At 35.6% G+C, this 21,951-nt stretch overlaps 5 protein-coding genes and 1 long non-coding RNA gene across 8 annotated transcripts in view; 4 read left to right on the forward strand and 2 right to left on the reverse strand.

The window, feature by feature from the left end:
- LOC100180839 (ectonucleotide pyrophosphatase/phosphodiesterase family member 5-like) overlaps positions 1-3,196 on the forward strand; it is a 9,056-nt gene extending 5,860 nt beyond the window's left edge. The window contains exons 3-6 of the mRNA XM_002123914.5: positions 730-912; positions 1,227-1,366; positions 1,628-1,718; positions 2,122-3,196. Coding sequence (XP_002123950.2) covers positions 730-912; positions 1,227-1,366; positions 1,628-1,718; positions 2,122-2,255 — 548 coding nt within the window. The 3' untranslated portion in view covers positions 2,256-3,196. The remainder of the gene's footprint in view (positions 1-729; positions 913-1,226; positions 1,367-1,627; positions 1,719-2,121) is intronic.
- A 1,058-nt stretch (positions 3,197-4,254) lies between these two features.
- Positions 4,255-7,837, forward strand: LOC101242339 (heparan sulfate glucosamine 3-O-sulfotransferase 1). 3 transcript variants are annotated; one of them, XM_009860206.3, is made up of 5 exons: positions 4,255-4,422; positions 4,776-5,056; positions 5,637-5,800; positions 6,220-6,394; positions 6,628-7,837. In XM_009860206.3, the coding sequence occupies exons 1-5, from the start codon at positions 4,308-4,310 to the stop codon at positions 7,189-7,191; spliced, it is 1,299 nt and encodes a 432-aa protein (XP_009858508.1). In that variant the 5' UTR covers positions 4,255-4,307; the 3' UTR covers positions 7,192-7,837. The 3 variants fall into 3 exon arrangements, with proteins under 3 accessions (XP_009858508.1, XP_018667280.1, XP_026689942.1); XM_018811735.2 differs by having other exon boundaries at positions 4,256-4,422; positions 4,779-5,056; XM_026834141.1 differs by having other exon boundaries at positions 4,293-4,353; positions 4,779-5,056.
- Positions 7,838-8,032: 195 nt separating this feature from the next.
- LOC100176163 (jhy protein-like) lies at positions 8,033-16,832 on the reverse strand. Its single transcript, XM_018811734.2, has 21 exons — positions 16,623-16,832; positions 16,241-16,406; positions 15,806-15,945; positions 15,521-15,633; positions 15,179-15,404; positions 14,508-14,675; positions 14,122-14,223; positions 13,611-13,723; positions 13,215-13,311; positions 12,943-13,043; positions 12,538-12,673; positions 12,266-12,392; positions 11,952-12,014; positions 11,754-11,886; positions 11,144-11,493; positions 10,577-10,854; positions 10,333-10,454; positions 9,880-10,046; positions 9,555-9,641; positions 9,077-9,244; positions 8,033-8,761 (listed from the first exon to the last, which is right to left on the reverse strand). Exons 4-21 carry the CDS (start codon positions 15,537-15,539, stop codon positions 8,510-8,512), a joined length of 2,709 nt encoding a protein of 902 aa, XP_018667279.1. The 5' UTR covers positions 15,540-15,633; positions 15,806-15,945; positions 16,241-16,406; positions 16,623-16,832; the 3' UTR covers positions 8,033-8,509.
- Positions 16,833-17,023: 191 nt separating this feature from the next.
- On the reverse strand, positions 17,024-18,233 carry LOC100183205. Its single transcript, XM_002129716.3, has 2 exons — positions 17,450-18,233; positions 17,024-17,378 (listed from the first exon to the last, which is right to left on the reverse strand). Exons 1-2 carry the CDS (start codon positions 17,672-17,674, stop codon positions 17,244-17,246), a joined length of 360 nt encoding a protein of 119 aa, XP_002129752.1. The 5' UTR covers positions 17,675-18,233; the 3' UTR covers positions 17,024-17,243.
- An 852-nt stretch (positions 18,234-19,085) lies between these two features.
- On the forward strand, positions 19,086-21,020 carry LOC100183997 (WAP four-disulfide core domain protein 1-like). Its single transcript, XM_002124180.4, has 5 exons — positions 19,086-19,319; positions 19,374-19,538; positions 19,891-20,024; positions 20,283-20,408; positions 20,780-21,020. The coding sequence occupies exons 1-5, from the start codon at positions 19,239-19,241 to the stop codon at positions 20,871-20,873; spliced, it is 600 nt and encodes a 199-aa protein (XP_002124216.1). The 5' UTR covers positions 19,086-19,238; the 3' UTR covers positions 20,874-21,020.
- Positions 21,021-21,172: 152 nt separating this feature from the next.
- Positions 21,173-21,892, forward strand: LOC113474168. The gene is made up of 2 exons (XR_003395822.1): positions 21,173-21,471; positions 21,662-21,892. It is a non-coding gene; the product is annotated as an uncharacterized LOC113474168 (long non-coding RNA).
- The last annotated feature ends 59 nt before the right edge of the window (positions 21,893-21,951 follow it).

Below are 21,951 nucleotides of genomic sequence, written 5' to 3' on the forward strand. Positions count from 1 at the left end.
GGCGTATGTGTCTTGGGCAAGACACTTAACGACAATTGCTCCAACCCAGTGGTCACTAAAGGGTTGTCTAAATAATCAGCCATAGTGGTTAGTGCGCTTGCCTGTAACCAATAGGTAATGGGTTCAAGGCTCGACGCTGCTACTGGTGGGCGTATGTGTCCTTGGGCAAGACACTTAACGACAATTGCTCCAACCCAGTGGTCACTACAAAGTTGTCTAAATTATCAGCCATACATAAAAAAATGAAAAAACAAAAAAAAATAATCACCCACAAAGTAACATACATGGTAACTCGTAAGCTGGCACGAGGTGTTAAACCCGTGTGATAACGACTGTCGTTTTCCGGCCCCGCGAGGATAAAGTAAGTTACATCTTTTACATTCATATAGTAATTTATATAAATTTGGAAAATGAGTTTATCATATGTTGGGTGCAACAGCCCTTTTTAGTGGACTCTTTTCTACACCTTTTAACGATAGCTTGTTTTACTGACTGTGATTTTGCTGTTAGTTCCCATTTTCCCTTTTCTTCATTGTTTCAACAATATGAGGATTAATTTTGAACTGTAATTGTTCCCACTACTTTACTAAAGGGCATTTGGCCATTTGTGCTGTATTTTTTTCTACTAACAGTAATTTTCCTTTTTAACTGAAGGGGTGGAGAGAAAAAATAATTGTAAAATTGTTACTTTAAAATCCATACAGCAAATGGTAAACTTAATGTTTTCAGGATACCTTGACACTGTGTATAAGAGCTTAATGAAAATGGATTTAAAGCAAGTGTTTGTGTGGAAGAAGGATGAAATACCTGATAGTTATCATTACAAACACAATATACGAATTCCTCCTATTCTTATCAATGTAAAAGATGGATGGTTTCTTGTGAATTACCCAAATGATCCTTTACCAATGAGTATGTTATGAATATGTGACTGCTGACTGGTAACCCACTTCTTGTTTGAGGCCATAGGCGCCAAACCTGGGGTGGTATGGGAGAGCAGGCTTACCCTCAGTTTTTGCAGTACTTTTATCATTGGAATCAAATTTGTTTCAAAGAAATGTGCGTCTAACTGTCCCTGCCTCCCATGCATTTTAATAGGTTTGGAGCCTATGGTTTTGGCTAGGGGCAGTAAAGTATGTTAAACTTATATTTTATGTATCTCTTATGTCTTATGATTCTTATGAAGTTATGATAACATATCAATAAATATTTGTGTTCCATTTCAGAGGGCACACATGGTTACAACAATTCTTTACAAGACATGCACCCATTCTTTATCGCACATGGACCTGCGTTCCGACAAAATTACGTTTCGGAACCATTTGACAGTGTTGATGTGTATGGGCTTATCTGCCACATTTTAGGAGTGAGTGAGCATGGTATAGGTCTACTATTAGTTATCATTATAATCATATGTATATATTATATAGTTTAAATTACAGTTGGTTTTGTTGAGCTTATACAGCGGTTCGGTTCCCAAAATGGGGCCCACAGGGAACTATTTGCAAAGGGTCTATCAGGCAAAATTTTTTAAAAAAGTTTGGAAACCGCTGGTATGCAAATAGATTTTAAAAAAAAGGAAGGTTTGCCTTTATTTAAATTAAGCCAATTTTTCTTTATTTACCAGATTACTCCTGCATCTAATAACGGATCATTCACAGCAGTTGAGCATTTGCTTAGAGTAGAATCTAAAGTCGTTATTGACCCTATTCTTATTGGTAAGTAATTTTAGAAAAAACAACTCAATTTTAGGTGATGTAGGCCCAAGGTTTCACGCCAAATCAAGTTTAATAGTTGTTCATTGTAATGTGAAAATGTATTTTAGACATTTAAAATTTAATAAAAGCAAAGTAGTAATGTGGTAGTGTTTCGCTCACTACTTTGTCTTGCCTCACTATTATTTTACTTCCTGCAGCACACGTCAAATAAACCCTTTGTTGTGTCGTATTGTTCGTAGTCACTATTTTAATTGGTACTATAGGCGTGCTTTAGTATAGCCTTAACTTTATTCAGTGATATATTTTCCTTTAATATTTGTTTGTAGATATCACGGTTTTAGTTTGTTAAACCTGAATAAATAAATTACTTCATCACACGAATAAGCAAATCCTATGTACGCAGGTGTTATTGTCGGTATATTCCTTGTGCTTGGTTTACTCATATACACCGTGCAGAGTTTGCAGCCCCATTGTTGTAGAAGGGAAAAACAAAGTCATCATGCTGAAAGTGGGGAGGCAGCACAAGCATTGCTTTAATACCAACAGTAGGTTAGGTTTACTGTCAATTATGAGATTTTTAAGACTTGCTATGCGTGAAGACTTTGTTTCTATCGTGAACTACACAAGCTTGTGTGAATATTGTAGCATAAACGAAGCTTTAACTGTGTTATATTGTACTGTGCGTCATTACTTTTATTCGTTGTTTTAATCTATCTTTCATACCGTTTAAAGCATGTCTTTTACTATTATGTTTTCTCTTTTATTAAATGATTAGTTTAAGTTACAATTGATGTTAAAACTGGTTTTTAAAGTTGGCAATATTTTTATGGTTACAGTATAAGTTCTTTTCCACAAACTATACTGCAGTGTTAAAGATTTTAGTTGCATGTTTTTACAATTTAATTGAGATTTTATTCCTTAATGTTACGAATACATTGCCTTTTCCACACTTCCACACAAAAATGTTATACTTGTTTCAAATTAAATGACAACTTTAAATTTTAAATAGTTATTTCTTTTTTTTCTCTATGATATGTGTTACTTTATATTACATTCCTATTTTTGTTTGCCTTTTTGCTCTGTGTATTACGGCTCTGTGTTTCAAGATTTTTCGAAAAGAAGCCACTGTTGTGTAAAGCAGAAGCACCATGCCTAATGCTAGCCAACACAATGCTTGGTAACTATACTTTTTACTGAGAATTTCTGTGTGTTTTAACCTGGGCGTATATTCTTAACAGTGAAATCTTGTATTTATTGTTTTAAGCATCGTGTATGCGGTATGCCACACTTTGGGTACAGTTACTGTTGGTATGTTTTGCGAAAGAAACCACATTTATTGGATGAGAGATATCAAATGTTTTTACGAATTATTCGGCTTAAACTTAACTTGTAGCAGTGCTTGTGGTTTAAAATGGTAAGTTTTGGTGAAACCAGAATAATATTTCTGGTTTAATAAAAGCATAAATTGTGATAATTGATAATCGGCAAAGTGAAAGTGCTTATGTTGGTATAAGCTTCTTTGTAACTCAACAACAGCCACACGAACCAAAGAACCAATACACACAATTGGATAAACTTTCAAAAAAAAAAAACAACTTCGGGTGAGTTTTTTAAAACCCAATTACTGAATATTAAACATAAAGTGTTGTTGGGTTTAGAAAAACACACTCTATCTATTAAAGCGATGTTCATTTGGGTGTGTTTAGGCTCTGGCTGTTGTTTTGTGCAATCAGTTACAATGTAACGTGCTCAAAAGCGCTAGTTCAGCAAACACGTACAGTAACTATTTCGTGCGGGGTGGTCATGCCTAACTAAAAAATATAAACCAGACTGAGTTTAAAATTTAAGTAGATTCTACTAGCACCAAGCAACAAGAACGCAGCATTGGTCATACAGTTTGTGTTTTACTCCCTCTGTGTTAAAATAAATCATCGGTATAGGTTATGTAATATTTCAGTCGCCGTTCAACCAACGTTACGTTTTTACAGTACATGCCAATCAACTAATTTAAATACTGTCCAGAAGCAATTTGGCGTAACTCTTTAACGCCTGTTGCTTCATAAAGAAGTAATTAGTTAGTTTTACTGCATGTATAATTTATTACACTTCGGACAGTGACTGTCAGGAAGTACAGTTAAAGTGCCCAGTACGATTTAAATGTCCCGAATGAATTAATTTAGTTACGCCATTATAGTGGCCAGTTATAAACGCTACTATTGAACACCCAAACAGGAAAACGCTTACCACTTTCGCAGCATGCTATTAAATTTTGCGCTTCGGTGTTGAATAACTGATCTCTGCCAAAGGGCATATTGTCGTCATCGAATTTACCATTTCTATCCACACAACTGGGCCAGAACACGAACTGTCAGTCTGCTGTAGTACATTAGCCAGTCGAATACTGTTGTCTTGAGTCATGTAGGCTATACATTATGCTTAGTTAAATAATTAGGCAGTGCGAATTTAACAACTACATTCGTATACCTATAGTATGGTACAGAGATTTATTTTCTAAAATAAGTTTATTTGTACATAATAAAGCCACCTTAACTTTCATTCTTTTAATATCAGGTTTTCATACCATTTATCATGAAATCAATCAAATTGTTTATTGGAATCCTTGTTCTGGCAGTAGGTGGGTTCTTTACCGTTTATAACTTTGCGAAAAGCTGTGATGATATTCATAACATAGGAAAATTGCAAGGTATGTATGTGTAGTGGGTGGGGAAAAATGGGACACCTTTTGATTTTATTTTTTCGTCCCACTTAGTAGTAAACAAAGAACATTCAAAAATTATACAACGGTATCCTCACGACTCCCGTAGACCGTTGTTTTATGGTTTAAAAGACAATTGGAATATTGGATATTATGTGCTAAAAGTGTGGTATCTTTCCCCACTCTACTATATATATGCTGAGATTGCCGTTGTCCTAAATGCCGAATTTCGCCTGTTTTCACTAAAACTAGACTACATGTGTAAAGTATTCAGTTATGTTGAGATTAGTCAAATGTTTTACAAGTATGGAAACAAAATTTAATTTGTCGTTTTATTGCAGCAGTTATGAAGCAGCACCAAGCCATTTCTGTCCAATATCTTTCTAATACATACCGAGTGAATACCAGTGAAACCATTAGGGACAAAGGAGATGAGATATTGGCAATAAGCAGCCACAAAAAAGAAGCTGGTCCCATAGTTTCAGTAGAAGGGCCGGTGCAAGAACCAATGATTGAACACCTGCAATTAAGTCCGGAAGAAATAGCGAATAATGAACATGCTGAGAAAATGCGTGAGCGGGAACAGACGTGGAATGAGCTAATAGCATCACAGAATACAACTGTACGTATGCCGTCTGTACTTTAGATTTTTGTTTTGGGTGTGTAGAAGGGTAGTTTATATTTTCATTCTATTGTATCTTCCTGTTTGGTATTAAACACGGCATATTCACAGAATTATATGACCGTATTCTTACGACTACATACGAGATGTTAATTGTTGCAACAGGATTAGGAAATATGGGAGAATATGTGCTGACGGCATCCATCTTACCCGGCAGTACCATAAGTAAAATGCAACTTCAAATCCTGGAAAAAAGTTTTGTTTACTCAATGTATTAAGGTAGCTGTACACAGTATCCGGGAATTCGTCCTTTTTGTCTGTTTTGTCCGGGTTTCGCTGCCGCATGTGGAACTCGGTAATGGGTTGCATACGACTTCGCAAGCGAATCCGCACGCCGGATACTGTGTACAGCCACCTTTAGGGTGGGGTACGCCGCCTCGCAACTCCAAAATAACGTTGTTAAATGTTCGAAACACGATCAGGAGTTATGTGATTTAGGTGTTAACAGTATATCCCGTCTTACCCCACAACAGTACTATAGACTAAAACACAAATTAACACGCTGTATACTTTCCCGAAGGTAAAACGAAAGCAACTTCCTCGGTTGATCGGTATTGGGGTCGAAAAATGCGGAACTCATGCTTTTCTTCATTTCCTAGAACCTCACCCTCTTATTAAAGTAATTAAAAAAATCGAGGCGCATTTTTTTGACGAAAGGAGCACCGCACCCATATCAGAATACTTGTAAGTACAAATAACACTTACAGTATAGGGAAGGGGTGAAGAAACATGGGACACCCTTTTCTTCTAACTTCTCGTCCCATTTGGTAGTAACAAAGGACATTCAAAGAATTATAAAACGACATTCTCACGACTCCGTTGTTTGGATATTATGTGCTAAAAGTGTCCTGTCTTACCCCACCATACCATATAGATATAGATATAGTAAGTTTAAACATTTGAAAAAAACGTGAGATGTATTGCAATTCAATTGGTATGATCATTTGCATCGTTTAGATAAACCGGTTATTTACCTCATAAGTAAATGCACATACGTGTCTGTGTTTAAGATTCAATCGTGGTTGTGTTGTGTTTAATTGTATATGCGCCTCGGGGTTTTTGAGCAGCTTTACCGTTACATTTTTTGCATGTTTACCACGCAGATCTATGATGCCAGAAGTTAGTCCAAATACTGCGGTGATGGAGAAGACACCGGCCTACTTTAGTTTCCCCCCATATGGTATACCAAAGCTGATTAAAGCTAATGTACCTCAAGCGAAGATAGTTTTAATTCTGTGCGAGCCTGCAAAAAGAGTTTACTCTGATTTCGTTCACGAGGTAAAAATACAATTATTTGCTGTTACAGCAGCACTTGCAGTAAAATTCCAAAGGCATTTATTTACAGAAGTGGGAACTTCTTATATTTAATATGCATTATGATAGTAATTTAACATTGATAGTTTTAAGAAACTAACGTGTAAAAAAGCCAATTACACGCCATGCGTGTCACGCAGAATCGAATGACATTTTCCGTTTTCTATAACCATTTAATGTCATTGTTTACATTTTAGTGGGCGTGGTACAACATATCTCATCACTGGTCCGGGATTCACCAATTTCAAACCATACACGATTACCTCAAGAAATACCTACCAAAAGTTACCTCTTCGTTTGTTCCATACAACGAAACAAGAGCTCCAGGAGATACACTGCGTGTGTTGCAACATCACAGTAGCGATTACATGTCGACTTTACTTACAACCGGATTCTACGCTCTGCATCTGAAACGGTGGCTGAAATATTACAACGACAGTGATATGATGGTTGTGGATGGTAGCGAGCTTTTTAACGACCCTGGTGGTGTAATGGAGAGAGTACAAGACTTTATCGATATTCCTAAAGTCCTCTTTCGCGAGGATTATGTAAGGGATTCAAAAACTGGTTTCTTTTGCTACAAAGAGTGGAATAACAACGGGAGATTAAATTGCCTACCAAGTAACAAGCAGAGGACACGTTCCAAAACTTCTACCAGCAATCCATTTCCAGAAGAAACCCTTCAGCATCTTAAAGACTTTTACAAGACACATAACGAAGCGTTGTTTAAGCTACTTGGTCGACGTTTGTGGGAATCGTAGACGACCAACCATATAGCGAAAAAAGCAGCATATAGATATATAGTACTTAAAGTATCGCGAGGGTCAACTTTACCTGGAATATGAAGTATCTTGCCATGAAAACTTTCAATCATTAGATTATGTATAGTGAGGGTGGGGAAGATGGGACACTTTTTCATTCCATTTTCTTGACCCATTTGGTAGTAAACAAAAAACTTTTAAAGAATTATATAAAACCGTGTCCCCATGACACCGTTGGTAATTGTTTAAAACACGATTAGGATATTATGTGCTAAAAGTGTCCCATCTTACCCCACTTATTAAAACTGCGTTACTTCTTGGTTGGAAGAAACATCTGTCAAATATTATTATTGTGAATTCCTATTAAAACCTGTTTTAGGGTCTTTTATCGTCTCAATAGGAATTTTAATGCTAGCGGTTAGTTCATCATATCCAAAAAAAAGGTTTTATTATTTAAACTAAAAAAAAAATCGTTTAACAGCATCCAGAATTTAGATTATAACCCAGTATTGTCCTTTGCCAACGAGACACGCGCTGTAACCACCATGTTAACGACGCAAGCATTACGTATAGTAGGTTGGGGTAAGATGGTATATGCTTTCTTTGTAGTAAACTTTGTAGAAAATTAAAGAATTATAAAACTCTATCCTCACGACTCTAAAAGAGCGTTGTTAATAGTTTAAAACAGAATTCGGAAATATGGAAAAATATGTTCTAATGGATTCCCATCCTACCCCGCGGTACTATATGATTGTAACCAGCTTTCCACAGCGATGGGGCGAAATTTGCAACGATATTTTCTCTATGCGTATTCTCTATATAATGAATAACGGACGCTTAACGAAACAGAAAAAATGTTGACAAACGAATAAAGTACAGCACCATTTGCGAAAAAGTTAAAAGAAAGGAAAATAACCACCGAACAAAACAGCCACAATCGTCTATGTGGAACTGAGTACAGTATATAATTAATAGAATATCGAATGTAACCCCCCACAGTACAGCCAGTTAACAGTGATATGAATGTATACTATGGGACATGGTATTGCAACAGTACGTTCCATCATATATTAACTAAAAATCCAGTTGATCACAGAGTCATAGTGCTTAAATATGTACAAACAAAACTACACATTCAAGCACCTACATGCTATGTGAAAAGGCAGAATACTTGCCTGTTAACATTGCGCATCACACTGTTACTTGCGACAACACAACTGGAACATTGCTTTAAAAATTCGCCCTTTTAAAAAAAACAAACTTTTTTCCCCAAAATCATCTTTCTTTTAAAATTTAAAATGTCATTCTTATAGGCTAGTTAAGTAACTTTATTGGGAGATATACCCGCCACCATTGCCTTTTCCCGTTCATGTCTCTCACGCAACGATCGTAATAACTCCCAGTCGACAGCAGACACCTCATCTTCATATGCCCTGCCTTCGTTATGTGTTAATGTTGGTCGGGTTGATTTTCCACCTACAGGTAACGATCTAGGAGTGTTACTGTCGTTAAAATCCTTCTGCTCGGCAGGGAGTTTAGGACGAGGTACTTGACGGGCATAGTTGATCGCCTGTTGGTTGGAAAATGAACGTTTAAAAAAATGATCTTGTAATTTTTTTTGGTGTACCTAAAAATTTTTTTTGGTGTACCTAAAGTTTTTTTGGGGGGAATCTAAACTTTTATTATATTTTAATGGAGTTATTAAAGACAAATAAAAGTTATTACTTTTATAGAACCTTCACGCAACTGATGGGACCACCAAATGGGTTCACATGATAACTGGTGAGCGGGCACAAGGTGTATGAAACAGAACACCAGTGTGCAACAAGAAGATAAAAAAGATCATTGAATGATGCAAACACAGACTCCTAACCACACCACTTACCCGTTCACGTTTCTCTCTCATCTCGTTTCGTTTCTTCTCACTCTCATTAGTCATCGTGAACCTTTGTTCCTGTGGTGATTCCATATCTTGTTTGGAAGGTGTGACATTTGTCTTGTGTTGTTGACGAATAAACTCAGCGTATTTCTTACCACGTTGAACTTTGTCCATCTGTAAAAGCTCGTTGCATAAAACTGGTATATTCTATTTTATCTGAGTAAAGCCCCACAGCCTGGCACGCAAAAGGTCCTGGGATTTAGGCCAGGATTAACCCGTTACCCCACAAAAAAACTACCAGTATATGTTTTCTAAACTAATTAGTTTTTCTAAAGTATTTTGAAGTAATTACGTTTTAATTTCTGACATCAGTCTATATGGTTTTAGTTTTTAAACCAAAACGTTTAGGACGAAATTTGTTATATAGGCCGACATGTTTGTATTGAAGGTGACCACAAAATCTGTGTTTCTTGCACCCAATTACCTTGATTTTTGCCGATAATAGATCAGGACCAAGTCCACCAAGATTTATATCACGTTTAAGGCTCTTGTAATCATTTAAGGTGTATTTCTGTAGGAATACGGGATAACATTACTTTTATTTATCTCTTTAAATACTGTAGGAAAGATCAAATTAATTAAATTGACAAAAAGAAATATTTACTTTAATTTTTGCAGATCAAAAAAAATATCTCTTATCAATTAAAACAATGAAAAAAATAGAACCCAAATTAGATTAAGCAGCCAAAGTAGTGTTGGTATAAGAAATACAATACAAAATAGCTCCACAATATCTTTTAAACACACACCTTATAGGAAGTTGCTTTCTTTTGTTTTTCATGTTGTTTGAGGTAACTACCACTTGCGGCATCACTAGGATCAAGTCTTGGTGATTGTTCAACGGCAACACTGCTGTGGTTTGATGTGTTTGCTATTGGTGGCAACACTGGAACATTGTGGTATTCATTTTGCGGATCTGTAGAAAAAAATATGTTATGGTATTGGCGCAATGGCGAAGTGGTTAGCGTGCCTGCCTTTAAACCAGAGGGTATTGGTTCAAGGCTTGTTGCTGCTACCGTTTAGGGCGATGTGTCCTTGGGCAAGACACCTAAGGGCAATTGCTCCAACCTAGTGGTCACTAATGGGTTGTCCAAAGAAACATACGCCTACAATGGTAGCAAGACAAGCCTTGAACCCATTACTTCTGGGTTATAGGCAGGCACGTTAACCAGTTAACAAAGATGGGAAAAACTAATACACACCTGTTGTATAGTTGTCTATGTATCTAGAACCATTTGAAGGCGATAGAGAAACAGATCTTCTAACCATACCATGTCTATGTGAAGGGGGGGTGGGAGGTAGGGGGACCGGGTATTTGGAAAACCTGTTGGAAACACTTTGTATAAATTGCGTTTATTGTAACCTTCAAAATATGTTGGAAACACTGAAAACAAAAATGCTCTGTAAACACTGTTATTTAGTTTATGTGTTTCTTATTTAGAAAACCTGTGTTGAGAAATTGGGATCCCAGATCTTGGAGTAGAAGGTGAATAAATGCTTGGGTCAAAATTGACCCTTTTCTTCATTCTTCCATTGCTCCTTGCTTCCGAGGAGTTTGAACCATCCTCTTGATACAGAGAGGAGTCTGGAGGACTTTTCATGAACTGGAAGTCCCCGTTTACCTTGGTTGGACTCATAGGGATTCCATGGCTTGGTGGAAGAACTTTGTTGTCATGGTAACGGGGCGAGATGGGTTGAAGGCGGTTGAACCTTTGGTGGTACGCCTGGTGTAGATGGAGAAATATATCAGTTTCATCAAGCAAAACCGAAGTGCATTGAAGCCATTTTTTGTGTAACAGTCTGTATTTTGCCGAATGGCAGACAAAACTGCTCAAGATTTTATTCAGTTTTAATATCTTACCAAGCACCTTAATTTATTGCATATTTGTACATTTTAAAGCCATTTGTGCAGCTTTGGTTAAGTTACAAAAGCTTTGATTGAACCCTAAATAACTATTAGATTATATAGGTTTGTGTCACTACATTAATGTTTAAATATATTATGATAAATACCTGTAACAGTGGAGACTGTCCAGAAGAATTAAAACCTTCCTGCTGAACCCTGTAGTAAGAATTGCTATCATTAAACCCAGGTTGATTATAGTTGTATTGGCTTGTCATTCCATCTGTGCTATATCCCATATGTCCTTGCCATGATCCACTGCCATGGACTTGATATTTGTCTCTTACTGGAGATATATGTTGGTATCTTGCTGCGTCGTTAGGTTGGGGGTTGTATGAGAATGCAGGGTGGCCACTAAAGTCACTTGCCCCATCATAGGAACTCTGCTTTGAGGGGTTTCTGCGATTTATTCTGTTTGGATCAAGCTGAGAGTCTTCGTCATGGGAAATCCTTTGATATCCTGATGAAAATAGAGAATATGTATGAGAATAAATGAATGGATGTAACTTGTTTTAGGGCAATGATAGTCGTTCGGTGTTCTGTAACAGACCACTGGGTTGGAGAAATTTTCGTTAAATATCTTGCCCAAACACGCATATGCCACATTGGCAGCAGCAACAAGCCATGAAATTATAACCTCTAGGTGAGGGACTGTTGCCTTAACCATTTTGTGATGGCGCCACTTTAATCCTATTTGTTCCAACATGCATTAATACTCACCCTTATGTACTGCCACATCACTTGGGGAAAAGTTTGGTCGTTGCATAAAGTTGCCAACCTCTTGTAAGGAGGGAGATTTATATGGTTTAGTTGGGATGGGCCTGCCTTCTTTTGCTGCCTTTAGTCTTTCAGCCTGTTTTAAAAAATCAAATGATGTTTTTTCCCGCTCAGATCATTATCTGTTATTAAATTTCTAACCTTAAATGTCCAGCTATCTTCTAATGTTAAGTTGCTTTCATGAGGACTTATTTCTGGAGTTCTCTGTAAAAATAACAATTGTAAAGCCGGTTTTATGCACACATTTTTATAGTAATCTGTTGTAATTGTAATCATATATACCATTACTTTTTTCATTTAGTTTATTCTTAACGTGGTATTGCAACTGTAGTTTTGCTAATATTTCTTATTTATCTGCTAAGTTAATTATATGACCTTATTTTAATTCAAGAGATAAATAAAACTTATGTTTAGTTTATTAAAAAATTGTTGGTTAAAGTAGCCTACGCTGTTACCTGTTGTGTAACTCGGTCTGTGTCTTTGCTTCCAACATCATCTTGTTCAGTGTTTTCTTCATACTTTTGCTTATTTCGTTTCGAATACATTTCAAGGTAAGAAGCTGAATTGCTTTTCCTTCCCAACCTGTGGAAACATTTAATTGAATATACACACAAAGTAACATACATGGTAACTCGTTAACTGGCATGAAGTGTATAAACACCCATGTTACAACTACTGTCCTTTTTGGGCCAAGCAAGTTACATTCAAAGTTCCATCACATACCAACCTTAGTTTATTTAATTCAACATAATCTCGATTTTTCTTTGGATGGGCTGGTGGGTTGGGTACCAATGGTTGATCTTTAGTAACTCGCTTTGTGACTTTTTCTTGCAAATTAGAGGTTTGGTTTCGTTTTTGATTAACTGTAAAATGTTATGACTTTAATTGAGCATAAAAGTTCGCAAAGTTATTTAACTTGGCTGAAGCTTGTTAGGCATATGAGGCCACATTAGATACTACAAGCACACTTTTTAATTGACACTCCTTCCCACACTTTTTATTCATAACATGTTTTGACAACTGTTATTTTTGCTCATAACGCCCTTCTCTTCGTTCTTCAAATACCATGACCTTCGCTATTATTTCCAAAGAGATAAATAAAAAGTATGTATGTATTACTACAGTTTATTACCTTGAATATTTTCTTTGCTTGTTTTCTGTCTTGCAGGAGCTGAACTAACTTGACTTGCAGCTTGGTGATTGTAATGATTTGAATCTAATTCGTAAGTATTTCTTTGGAAAATAAATTTAGTTTTGTTACCATTTTTGTATGTAAATTGTTTTACTAAGTATTACTGCATGGTTTTAAATTTAAAACCTAAATTTCAAATGACAAAAAAAACACACTACAAAACAGACAATGAAATTGTATGACAACAGGAAATAAAATAAGCAAGCATTTACTGATGATGTTGAAATTGGTTGTCTTCTTGTGGATTGTTAACTTGGTATTGTGATGAATAATCTGTATTTTCACTTGGTTGGTAAGTTGTTGCTGATTCTGTAAAAGATTATTGATGTTTTACTTGGCAAATTTAATCACTGTGCGTATTTATGCACAAAGTTACTAATCTAGGTGGTAGCTTATAAGCAGGTGAAAGGTTTGTAAAATATAACACATGTGTGAACGTGTTAAAACGACTGTTACGGCGCAAGAGTTATAAGTTGCATTTATAAAAAGAAAAGTTTTTATGCGTCAATGTCTGTTTTCAAATAATTGTATTGAAATTTATGTATTAAAATGTGGCTGCTATATAGATTAAACTTATGTTTGTTTAACCTTAAAACACAATAGTTTACCTAACTCTCGTTGCCTGGCTTCGAGTTGTAACATGCGACGAAACTCTTCTTCATATTCAGTGTTAACTTCAACCAGTCGATCAGGATTTGAACTTAAACGAACAAAGGAATCTCTAAAATAAACAATATGATAAGATGGTTTTAATATTATGCTGCACTTTAGGTAGGTATGATATGCAAATGCAAACATATTACAATAATGTCCAAAATTTTATAATAACTGCCAATTGCTTATTTAATATATATATACATATATGAAATAAACTTTATTGTCAAATATCCTGAAATACCAAAACCTATAACTGGATACATTGGCTCATGCTAAGCTAAAACTGAATAGGATAAAACAACTTGTTGAGATTTTAACTCAAAGACTGCTGGTTTAGACAATAGAATATGATCTCTTCAATTATTCTCGTTATTTTAGGCCACCACATAAAGGCTTGGTGTGCACATTTATTTTAATGAACTAAGTTTTTGGTTTTTAGTAACAATAAAGTGATTCACACACCTGGTAGGGGAAAGCATGTTATTGTGGATTGTAATCGCACCTCCCTGTTGTTGGGGTGTCTCATTTCTTGTGTGTTCACTTGCTTCAATTGGATTTGGAGGCCTGGGATAAACAGTATATTACACTAGTGTTTCGCAACCACATCAGTGTTTCTTAACCAAGTATTATACAAATGTTTTCCAACAACACGCTCTATTAGTGTTTCCCAACCAATGGGCAGTGTTACCACATTTAGCTTTCATGTTTTACTTTTGACACAATAATAAACACAGAATCATATAATAAACATACGACAAACACAAAAATATGTATTTTACAATTTAAATGGCATACTTTCAAAAACACAATAAACATATTGAAGCATATATTTCCACAAGTACACTCACTTTATTGCATTTCCGAAATCAATAGGGGAATATTTCTGCACACCTATCTCCCTATGATCAGATACAGGGTGTTGGTTACCAGCAATAGTTGCTTCACCAGTATTTCTCCACGCTGGGTTGTATCTTAGCTCAGCATATGGATCAAACTGAACTTCTTCCATATTTTCTCTAGGTATGTATTGTAAAAAAAGTTAGCAATCAAATCTATTACATTGTGTCTTTGTGTGTGTAGAGGTATTCAATCGGTGCCAAACCTGGGGCAGAGTACCACAGAACTTCTGCACTTCATTAATCATTAAACATTACAATCAATAGGTTGGATTGGATTTGTTTAGTAGGAATGTGTGTCTAACTATTACTGCCTTCCCTGTATGTAAAAGTCTGGCACGAATGAATTAGTATGGAGTATACAGTATACAAATGTTGCTTTTGAGAATCAATGAAAAAAATAAATTTGATCTTATTTAAACCCTAGTTGTATTTTAAGTTAATCATGGTCTTTTTAAAGGCTACCCTGTTTTAGTATTTGCACCATGAATCAACATACACCATTAATATTCGGTTACTTCTGCTTCCAGACACAACATGAAGCTTCGAAAATACACTAGGGTTTTTCATACCAAATGAGCCGTTAAAAGATTATGAATACACGATACACCATATAGAATTACCTTTCAGTGTCATTTTCTCTTTGTTGTTGGGCAATCTTCTCATTTAATTCCACATCATGTTGGTTAACATCAAGTGAATCATCAACCACCACTGTGTGTATGTCATCATCATTATCATCCAGTTCAAACTGGTTATAACCGGTCATAAGTTCAGGTGAGAGGGAGTCTCTCACGTTTTGGAATTTGTTTTGGCTTCCATCAGAATTTACTTGATCTTGTACTTTATCTGTTAAATCATTTAATTGTTTAAAATTTAAAGTATAAACGCAGTCATCTAATGTAAAATAGTAGATATTTTTAGGTACTGATAATATGCATATTTAGTTTAACTGTTAAGCTTACAAGGGTTTGGTTTGAACATCCAAAGTATCTTCTTTTTCAGGTTTAGTAGCAGCTGGTTGTTTATGTAGAGGAATTGGTGGATATGACTTGGTTGGTTTGGCGACTTGTTTGTTCTGAAAAGATTTACATTTATCCCAAGACTTTATTTCTATTTGGTTAGTTAAAGTTTATATTATGTTCCATTGTTAAGCAATAATATTCCATTGTAACTACACTGTTACGTTGTAGTTGTATTTACAAATGCCTTTGCTTGGTATCTTTGAAAAGTTGCCATTTTAAGTTTACCTGTAGTCTGTTTAGATCATCTGGGTCATAAAAGTTTTCACTCAGTCTATCGAGACTAAGATGAAGTTGGGCTTGTAGACTGTCGGACATTCCGTAGTCAACAATTCCTTTGTTAATAGGTGTAGGGTGAGATCCAGTTTCTAAGTAAAAATTTTTAAACTTTTTTTTTAAACAAATTTTTCGGAACATTATTTTTAAACATTTTTAAATAAAACTATTAAATCTTTTAAAGAAAATATTAAGTCTATGTAGGTGGTGCATAGTATGGGTAATATATATTAACTCTGTGTTTCTAATCAAGCTTATAAATAAATTAAATGGTGTTTTTGTTTGGTTATTTTAGTAAAAGGTGATATGTTTTAGTTTAATAATATAGTAGGACAGATTACTATAATTATAGTATTGTATCATAGACATAGGAATATATTCACAAACCATGTTTCGATGATACACGTGAGTTCCCTTGTTCACGTGATGGTGCATCATAAGTTTTATTATTATGAATGAATTCTGAATGCTTTATGCGACGTCCGCTGTTTGTCACAAATTCATTCTCATTTTCAACAGATTGTGGTTGAGGAAAACCCACACGGAATGTATCCTGAAACAATTTTTTAACTTTAAACAATGTTTTAGAGACAGTGTTGAAGCCATAGTTCAGACTTTTAGAGTTATCACTCAAACTTAGCTTTTGGGTTAGAAATCTGTGGGTGAATATATCCAACAAAAACAAAAGATAGCAGAAAAAATCAGTTATACCATAGTATAGTTATATTTGTAATAGATCACACTAAATTTCGAAATGAAAACGCCTTACCTGATTGGCTTCTAAACTGTCTTGAATCGACATCCAACTTAATGACGAATGCGACTAAAATAACATCAATTTCAAGTAAAACTAACAATTAAAGATTACAGCAGCAATAAACTGTTTATTTCACTCTACTTTGGCCCAAAAAAACTTGGTTTCCGAAGAACAAAATTTGGTTCAACTAATGGCGTTGGTACCCTAACAACTTTCAAAACAACGTTGTTCGCGGCGCCACCTAGCGTATTAATTATTTTGTTCATATTTATAGGGGGATTAATAAACGTTTGATGTGATTAGTGCTATTATATGTACAGTCGTACTGTGGTAATATATATTAAACACCTAATCTAGATTTATTATTTTACCAACTTTGTTGTTGGTGTTGCCTTAAATAAATATTTCCATATTTTTTTGTGTATTTTTAATAGTACGGAGGTTAGGGCAGGTACGACAGATAAACTGGTGATTTCAACGACTTGAACACAGTGGAACTATAGCACAACAGTGGCAATAACACACACTAATTGGGAAAATGTAAAAGCAAGTAACAGTAACGAAATTGTTTGTTCTAACTGGACATGTCATGTCGTTCAGTTTTGGTTTAGTTTAACCACTTTGATTGTGTTTTTAACTGGATGGCGAGGCGGCCTTCACCATATCCGCGATCTTCCTGTCTCGTTCGTTTATTAAGTTTTGTACTTCATTCAGCATAAACTTGAGCGGATCTTCTGGTCTCGTGTACACCATGTGTTCGGTGATTTCCTGTAAAATAAAAGACATACATGTATGCTTGGCTTAAAAACAATGATGCAGCGCAAATCACAACAACTTACCCGAAAAAGGTGGAGAACGTGATGTTTCTCCATATAGACAACAGCTCGGTCGTAGGGATCTTCGTAATGCGGGGCAGTTTCGGAATCTACACCCCCTTCATTGGAGCCAGGTGTAGTAGGGGTTCTGCGGGGAGTTTCACCTTCTTTTTCTTTCGTTTCAGCCGTCTCAGTCAACAAGACACGCTTCTCGGCAGCAGCCGCAGCATTTGGTTGCTCAACCTCCATGTATAATTTTAAGGCGGTCTGTTTTTACGAATTTAATACGATAAACTTGTCTCTAATAAGATATAAAAAATGAAGGTAAAACAGTTTTATAAACTAAGAATATTATATTGCTGACAAAGCCGTTCCTATCAAAACCACGATTCATGGAAGTGCACACAACAATAGAGGTTCGTATACCTTACAAAGCTAAGCTTGGGGTTATCGAGCTGTAATACGAGGCTCGCTTTCATGAAATGTTTGTTTAGTTAACAATATTCAACACTCGGTCTATGTCTCTCAACACACGTTGTATTTTATATTAACCTGCCACTTATAACCATAAAATAAAATAACGCTGCCTCGGTCATAACATTTCAATTCAATATGCTTTAACTCAGTTAGCTAAAATTGACTACATATTAGCCCCGTACCTAGACAAATACACGAGCTTGAACTACATACGATAAAAGTTGAGTACATTATCCACACGCATCTTAAAATGACACAGAGTATTACATAGCCTTTTGTAACAAAGGCTTCGTCAAACTCTGCGGTTAAAGGTATCTGAGAGCTTTTCTGTGTAATTTAATTACGAAGGTAGCCACAGCCACGCTAAAGCACACTCAACGTATCAAAGAGTGAGTTCGGTTGCTGAGGCAACAGAGCGCCAGCGCGCCCTCTTATCTCTGTACCTACCGAAGCGTATTACATGCCGCTTTGATAGCTATATGATCACAGGTCGTGTTCCAGATTACACGTATCAATTCCATTTTACAAGATGCATGACTGTTTATTCAGTTTCGCTCTTGTACAATATAAACTATTAAAATATTGTGACATATGGGAATGTTAGAATACTTTATACAAAAGTGTTGTAATTACACAACTGCACGACCACTTTGTAAAACAGAATAAAAGTTGCCTAAATACGTATGAGTAACCCGACTTTCATGTATCTCTTATATTTGCACCACATAATACATATTGCAAAAATGTCAAAATAAACCTATATGAAAATCTCTTAGATTAAAACGCATATTTAACAATATATGCTGCCTATAAAATTGCGCTGAGACAGATTAGCAACACGGTACGTCATGCGTTTTTGTTCGTACTTGGTGGTCGAGATTTTAAATATGTATTACCTTGTATGGAAATCGGCAACGAAATATCGAAAATAGAATCACTGATAAAACTGTAAAATCTCGTCTCGAACAAGATCGAACGTTGTGATCGGTATAGCTACATAATCCCTTCGAATTATTGCCTTATACGGGGCAGTCTGCATTTTGGCTGACCCACTTTGGCTGGAGGCGCAGTGTAACGTGAAATTTCAAGCCGGTATTGGTATTTGTGGTCACCACATAATACGCGTGTCGAAAATAACTGACGAGCCGAGGTTTACACTCCCGGTTCTCGGGTGTACTGAAGGGAAGTTGTCATTTTTCTGTTTGAATAAATATATTTATATAGTTGGAAATTTAATGCAGGCTTTTAACAGTTGTAGAATAGAATGTATGCGTGTACAGTAAAAAGAATAGGAAACTTTTAAAGGAACAGGAAAAAGTGTCAATCAAAAAGCTTGATGAGCGTCATATTTCTGACTCTGTTTTATTCTAGCACTGCTTCTCTGGTATTTTCCTTGCCGCTACCACAACTACAAAATGTAAGTCTTATTGTAGTGTCAATAATATTTTTCTCAACATATATTTTTGTATAGGACAGATTAGAACCATCGCTAAGGTACAGGCACCACCGGCGTATGAAAATTCCGCAGCACACTGTTAGATCTGCAGTTGCAACGGAATGTCAACCTCCGTTGCCGGGTCGTATACCCAACGATGCGTGTGCTGCTTTGCCGTGTTCGTTCCATAATGAATGTGAGGTATAAACTGCAGGCTAAATTTAATCCTCAAATAGTTTGTATATATAGTAGGGTGGGGAAGATGGGACACCGCTAATTGTATTTTCTCGTCCTATTTGGAATTACATTAAAAGAATTTGGAAGGACTTTCAAAGAATTATAACACCGTATCCTTACGACTCCCCTAGAACGTTGGTAATTGTTTAAAACGCGAAGTTGTTTGGATGACATGTCTTAAAAGTGTACCATCTTACCCCAGAGTACTGTAAATTTAGCAACATTGTGTGATTCAGTCAAGATGTAATCCCATGTTTCTCTATACCATTGAAATCAGATTAATTTACTGCTCTATACGAATCTGCATACGTTTTAGGGTGCTGAGACAAGATGTTGCTTCAACGGTTGTATATATTCTTGTACCGTTTCTTTTGACCGCAGTCCGCCTTTGATTGATTGGATGACTGTACACACAAGAGAAATGGATAATTCTGTCATTAATTTGGAAGAGTGAGTAAGCTTTAGTACTTTATAGTACGGTGGGTGAGATTAGACATGTTTTATTTTCCTTATCCGTCGCATTTGGTAGTGAAATAGAATGTTTACAAAATTATATAACCGTTAACTCGCAACTCCAAAAGAGTATTGCTATTGTTTAAAAACACAACTAGCCAATATAGGATTTAGGACTTAGGTGTTAACGGTATCCTATCTTACCCCACAGTATACAATACTTGTTTTGCTACAATAAATCGTTTTTTTAAACAGCGTTGATTACGAAATTCAAACTGGCGAAGATTTGATTGAAAGTCATAACAATCAAGAGATGTTGGGAGAAATTTGCTCGACCACGATCGACGAGGAAGGAAACCCACCGCTGGATTGCCCACACGGGTAAGTTATGCAGCTGAAGGAAGATTCATGATTTGCTGTTAGAAGCTTATACGGCGTAAATGGTGAATTCCGTTAATATGACCAGGGGTTTGGCGCTCATGAAATTGACCGATTCTATAGTAATAAAATAACAATCAGGATAAAGCAAATGAATGAAAGAAATTAATTTCGTTTCGTCAGTCACGATAAACGGGACAGTTTATAAAAGCGTTAAGACGGGTATAATGGTAAAACAAACAGTTGTTAAAACACGCCTATTGATAAAACAGAAAAAGAAATAACGGTTTAGATAAAAGGTGTGACCGGTACACCTTAGAAGTGATACCAAATACGTAAACTTTTCGTAGCTTAAATTTCTGTCTCTGTTCCAGGTATATCTGCCACGTTGAAAACGGTGGGCATCCCGATCAAGGTGTTCCTGATAGTGGACGGTGTATGGCAATTGATTTAAACGAAAACACATAGTTTCCCCCTTTTAGTTCACCTTAAAAAATCCAAAAATTGTTTCCAAATATATTGTTGTTTTGCCGTTTGCTTGCCCTTTATTGCGTGTCAAATCCTATACATGTCTGGCACGAATGATATTAAATTGTATGGATTTTATTTAAAATTATAACGGCTCATTGTGTATTAATTTTAAATGAAGGATAGATTTTTTTCAGAGTTATCGACGTTTGAATATCAACAATAGAACACAAATCGATTTTACAGGTTGCCCCAATGTTTATATCGCTTTTCAATCCCGTTTAGGAGGGTAATATGAGACAACCGTGACGTCATTCTCGTAATGGTTCTTTGTTATTTCGTTTCCGGATCAGAGTAAAACGGGTTCACACTTTCAAAGATAAAACGCCTGTTTATTAGGTAAACTCTTAGCGTAAAAGTAGTTTTAGGTAGCGACACAATTGGCATAGTGATACTATATATATAAACTGACTTATTCGTAACAGGCCCAAATTGATTCAGAACTTTTGAGTCTTTCAGTCAGTTCGTATATAAACATGCTTATATAGGGACTTTGCTTTTATCGGATTTTAAAGAATATGTGCAGTGAAGAAACGAGGTTGGGACAAATTGATTGGTTTTAAACATTTTGGTTTGGAGTGCTGTGTATGTTTTCGGATTGCTTATTATTTTTATTAAACATCTTAAATTTGTTTTAAAATATTGGTAACATACTTTATTAAAATGCCTCGCTATTTATTTTTGTGTTTGTGGAATCTAGATATTAAATTTTATGCTTATATATACAGGTTCTGCCCTCACCGAACTAAAAATGCTCCCCGAAACACGTACGCAACTTATGTACAATAGTTTCCAGATGACGTATTGATGTCGCTGTACTATTTGGGAAACTTTTATCTATTCTCAAATTGATTATTTCCAAGAATTTGTATTGATTTTATTAAAAAAGTTTGTGTTCATAAATAAATCTAACTTCAAGTTTATAAATTAAAAATAATAATCGGTGCTAAATTTTTCACCAGCACCTAATAATCTTCTCTAAGTAACAATATAGACTTTATTTAGAAAGCATGTGTCG

The sequence above is a fragment of the Ciona intestinalis genome, chromosome 4 (genome assembly GCF_000224145.3).
Source record: "Ciona intestinalis chromosome 4, KH, whole genome shotgun sequence".
NCBI lineage: Eukaryota > Metazoa > Chordata > Ascidiacea > Phlebobranchia > Cionidae > Ciona > Ciona intestinalis.

What these genes read in the sequence shown, in the direction of transcription:
- LOC100176163 (XM_018811734.2), bottom strand. An exon ending in AGAGAAAATGACACTGAAAG is followed by an intron (nt 14,676 to 15,178) that starts GTAATTCTATAT and finishes ATACATACCTAG; the next exon opens with AGAAAATATGGAAGAAGTTC. An exon ending in AGCCAGGCAACGAGAGTTAG is followed by an intron (nt 13,312 to 13,610) that starts GTAAACTATTGT and finishes AATCTTTTACAG; the next exon opens with AATCAGCAACAACTTACCAA.
- LOC101242339 (XM_009860206.3), top strand. Translation starts at nt 4,308, where the DNA reads ATGAAATCAATCAAATTGTTTATTGGAATCCTTGTTCTGGCAGTAGGT. An exon ending in TAACATAGGAAAATTGCAAG is followed by an intron (nt 4,423 to 4,775) that starts GTATGTATGTGT and finishes GTTTTATTGCAG; the next exon opens with CAGTTATGAAGCAGCACCAA. An exon ending in GCACCCATATCAGAATACTT is followed by an intron (nt 5,801 to 6,219) that starts GTAAGTACAAAT and finishes TTTACCACGCAG; the next exon opens with ATCTATGATGCCAGAAGTTA.
- LOC100183205 (XM_002129716.3), bottom strand. Translation starts at nt 17,674, where the DNA reads ATGGAGGTTGAGCAACCAAATGCTGCGGCTGCTGCCGAGAAGCGTGTC. An exon ending in ACGTTCTCCACCTTTTTCGG is followed by an intron (nt 17,379 to 17,449) that starts GTAAGTTGTTGT and finishes TTTATTTTACAG; the next exon opens with GAAATCACCGAACACATGGT.
- LOC100183997 (XM_002124180.4), top strand. Translation starts at nt 19,239, where the DNA reads ATGAGCGTCATATTTCTGACTCTGTTTTATTCTAGCACTGCTTCTCTG. An exon ending in TCTGTCATTAATTTGGAAGA is followed by an intron (nt 20,025 to 20,282) that starts GTGAGTAAGCTT and finishes TTTTTTAAACAG; the next exon opens with CGTTGATTACGAAATTCAAA. An exon ending in CCGCTGGATTGCCCACACGG is followed by an intron (nt 20,409 to 20,779) that starts GTAAGTTATGCA and finishes TCTCTGTTCCAG; the next exon opens with GTATATCTGCCACGTTGAAA.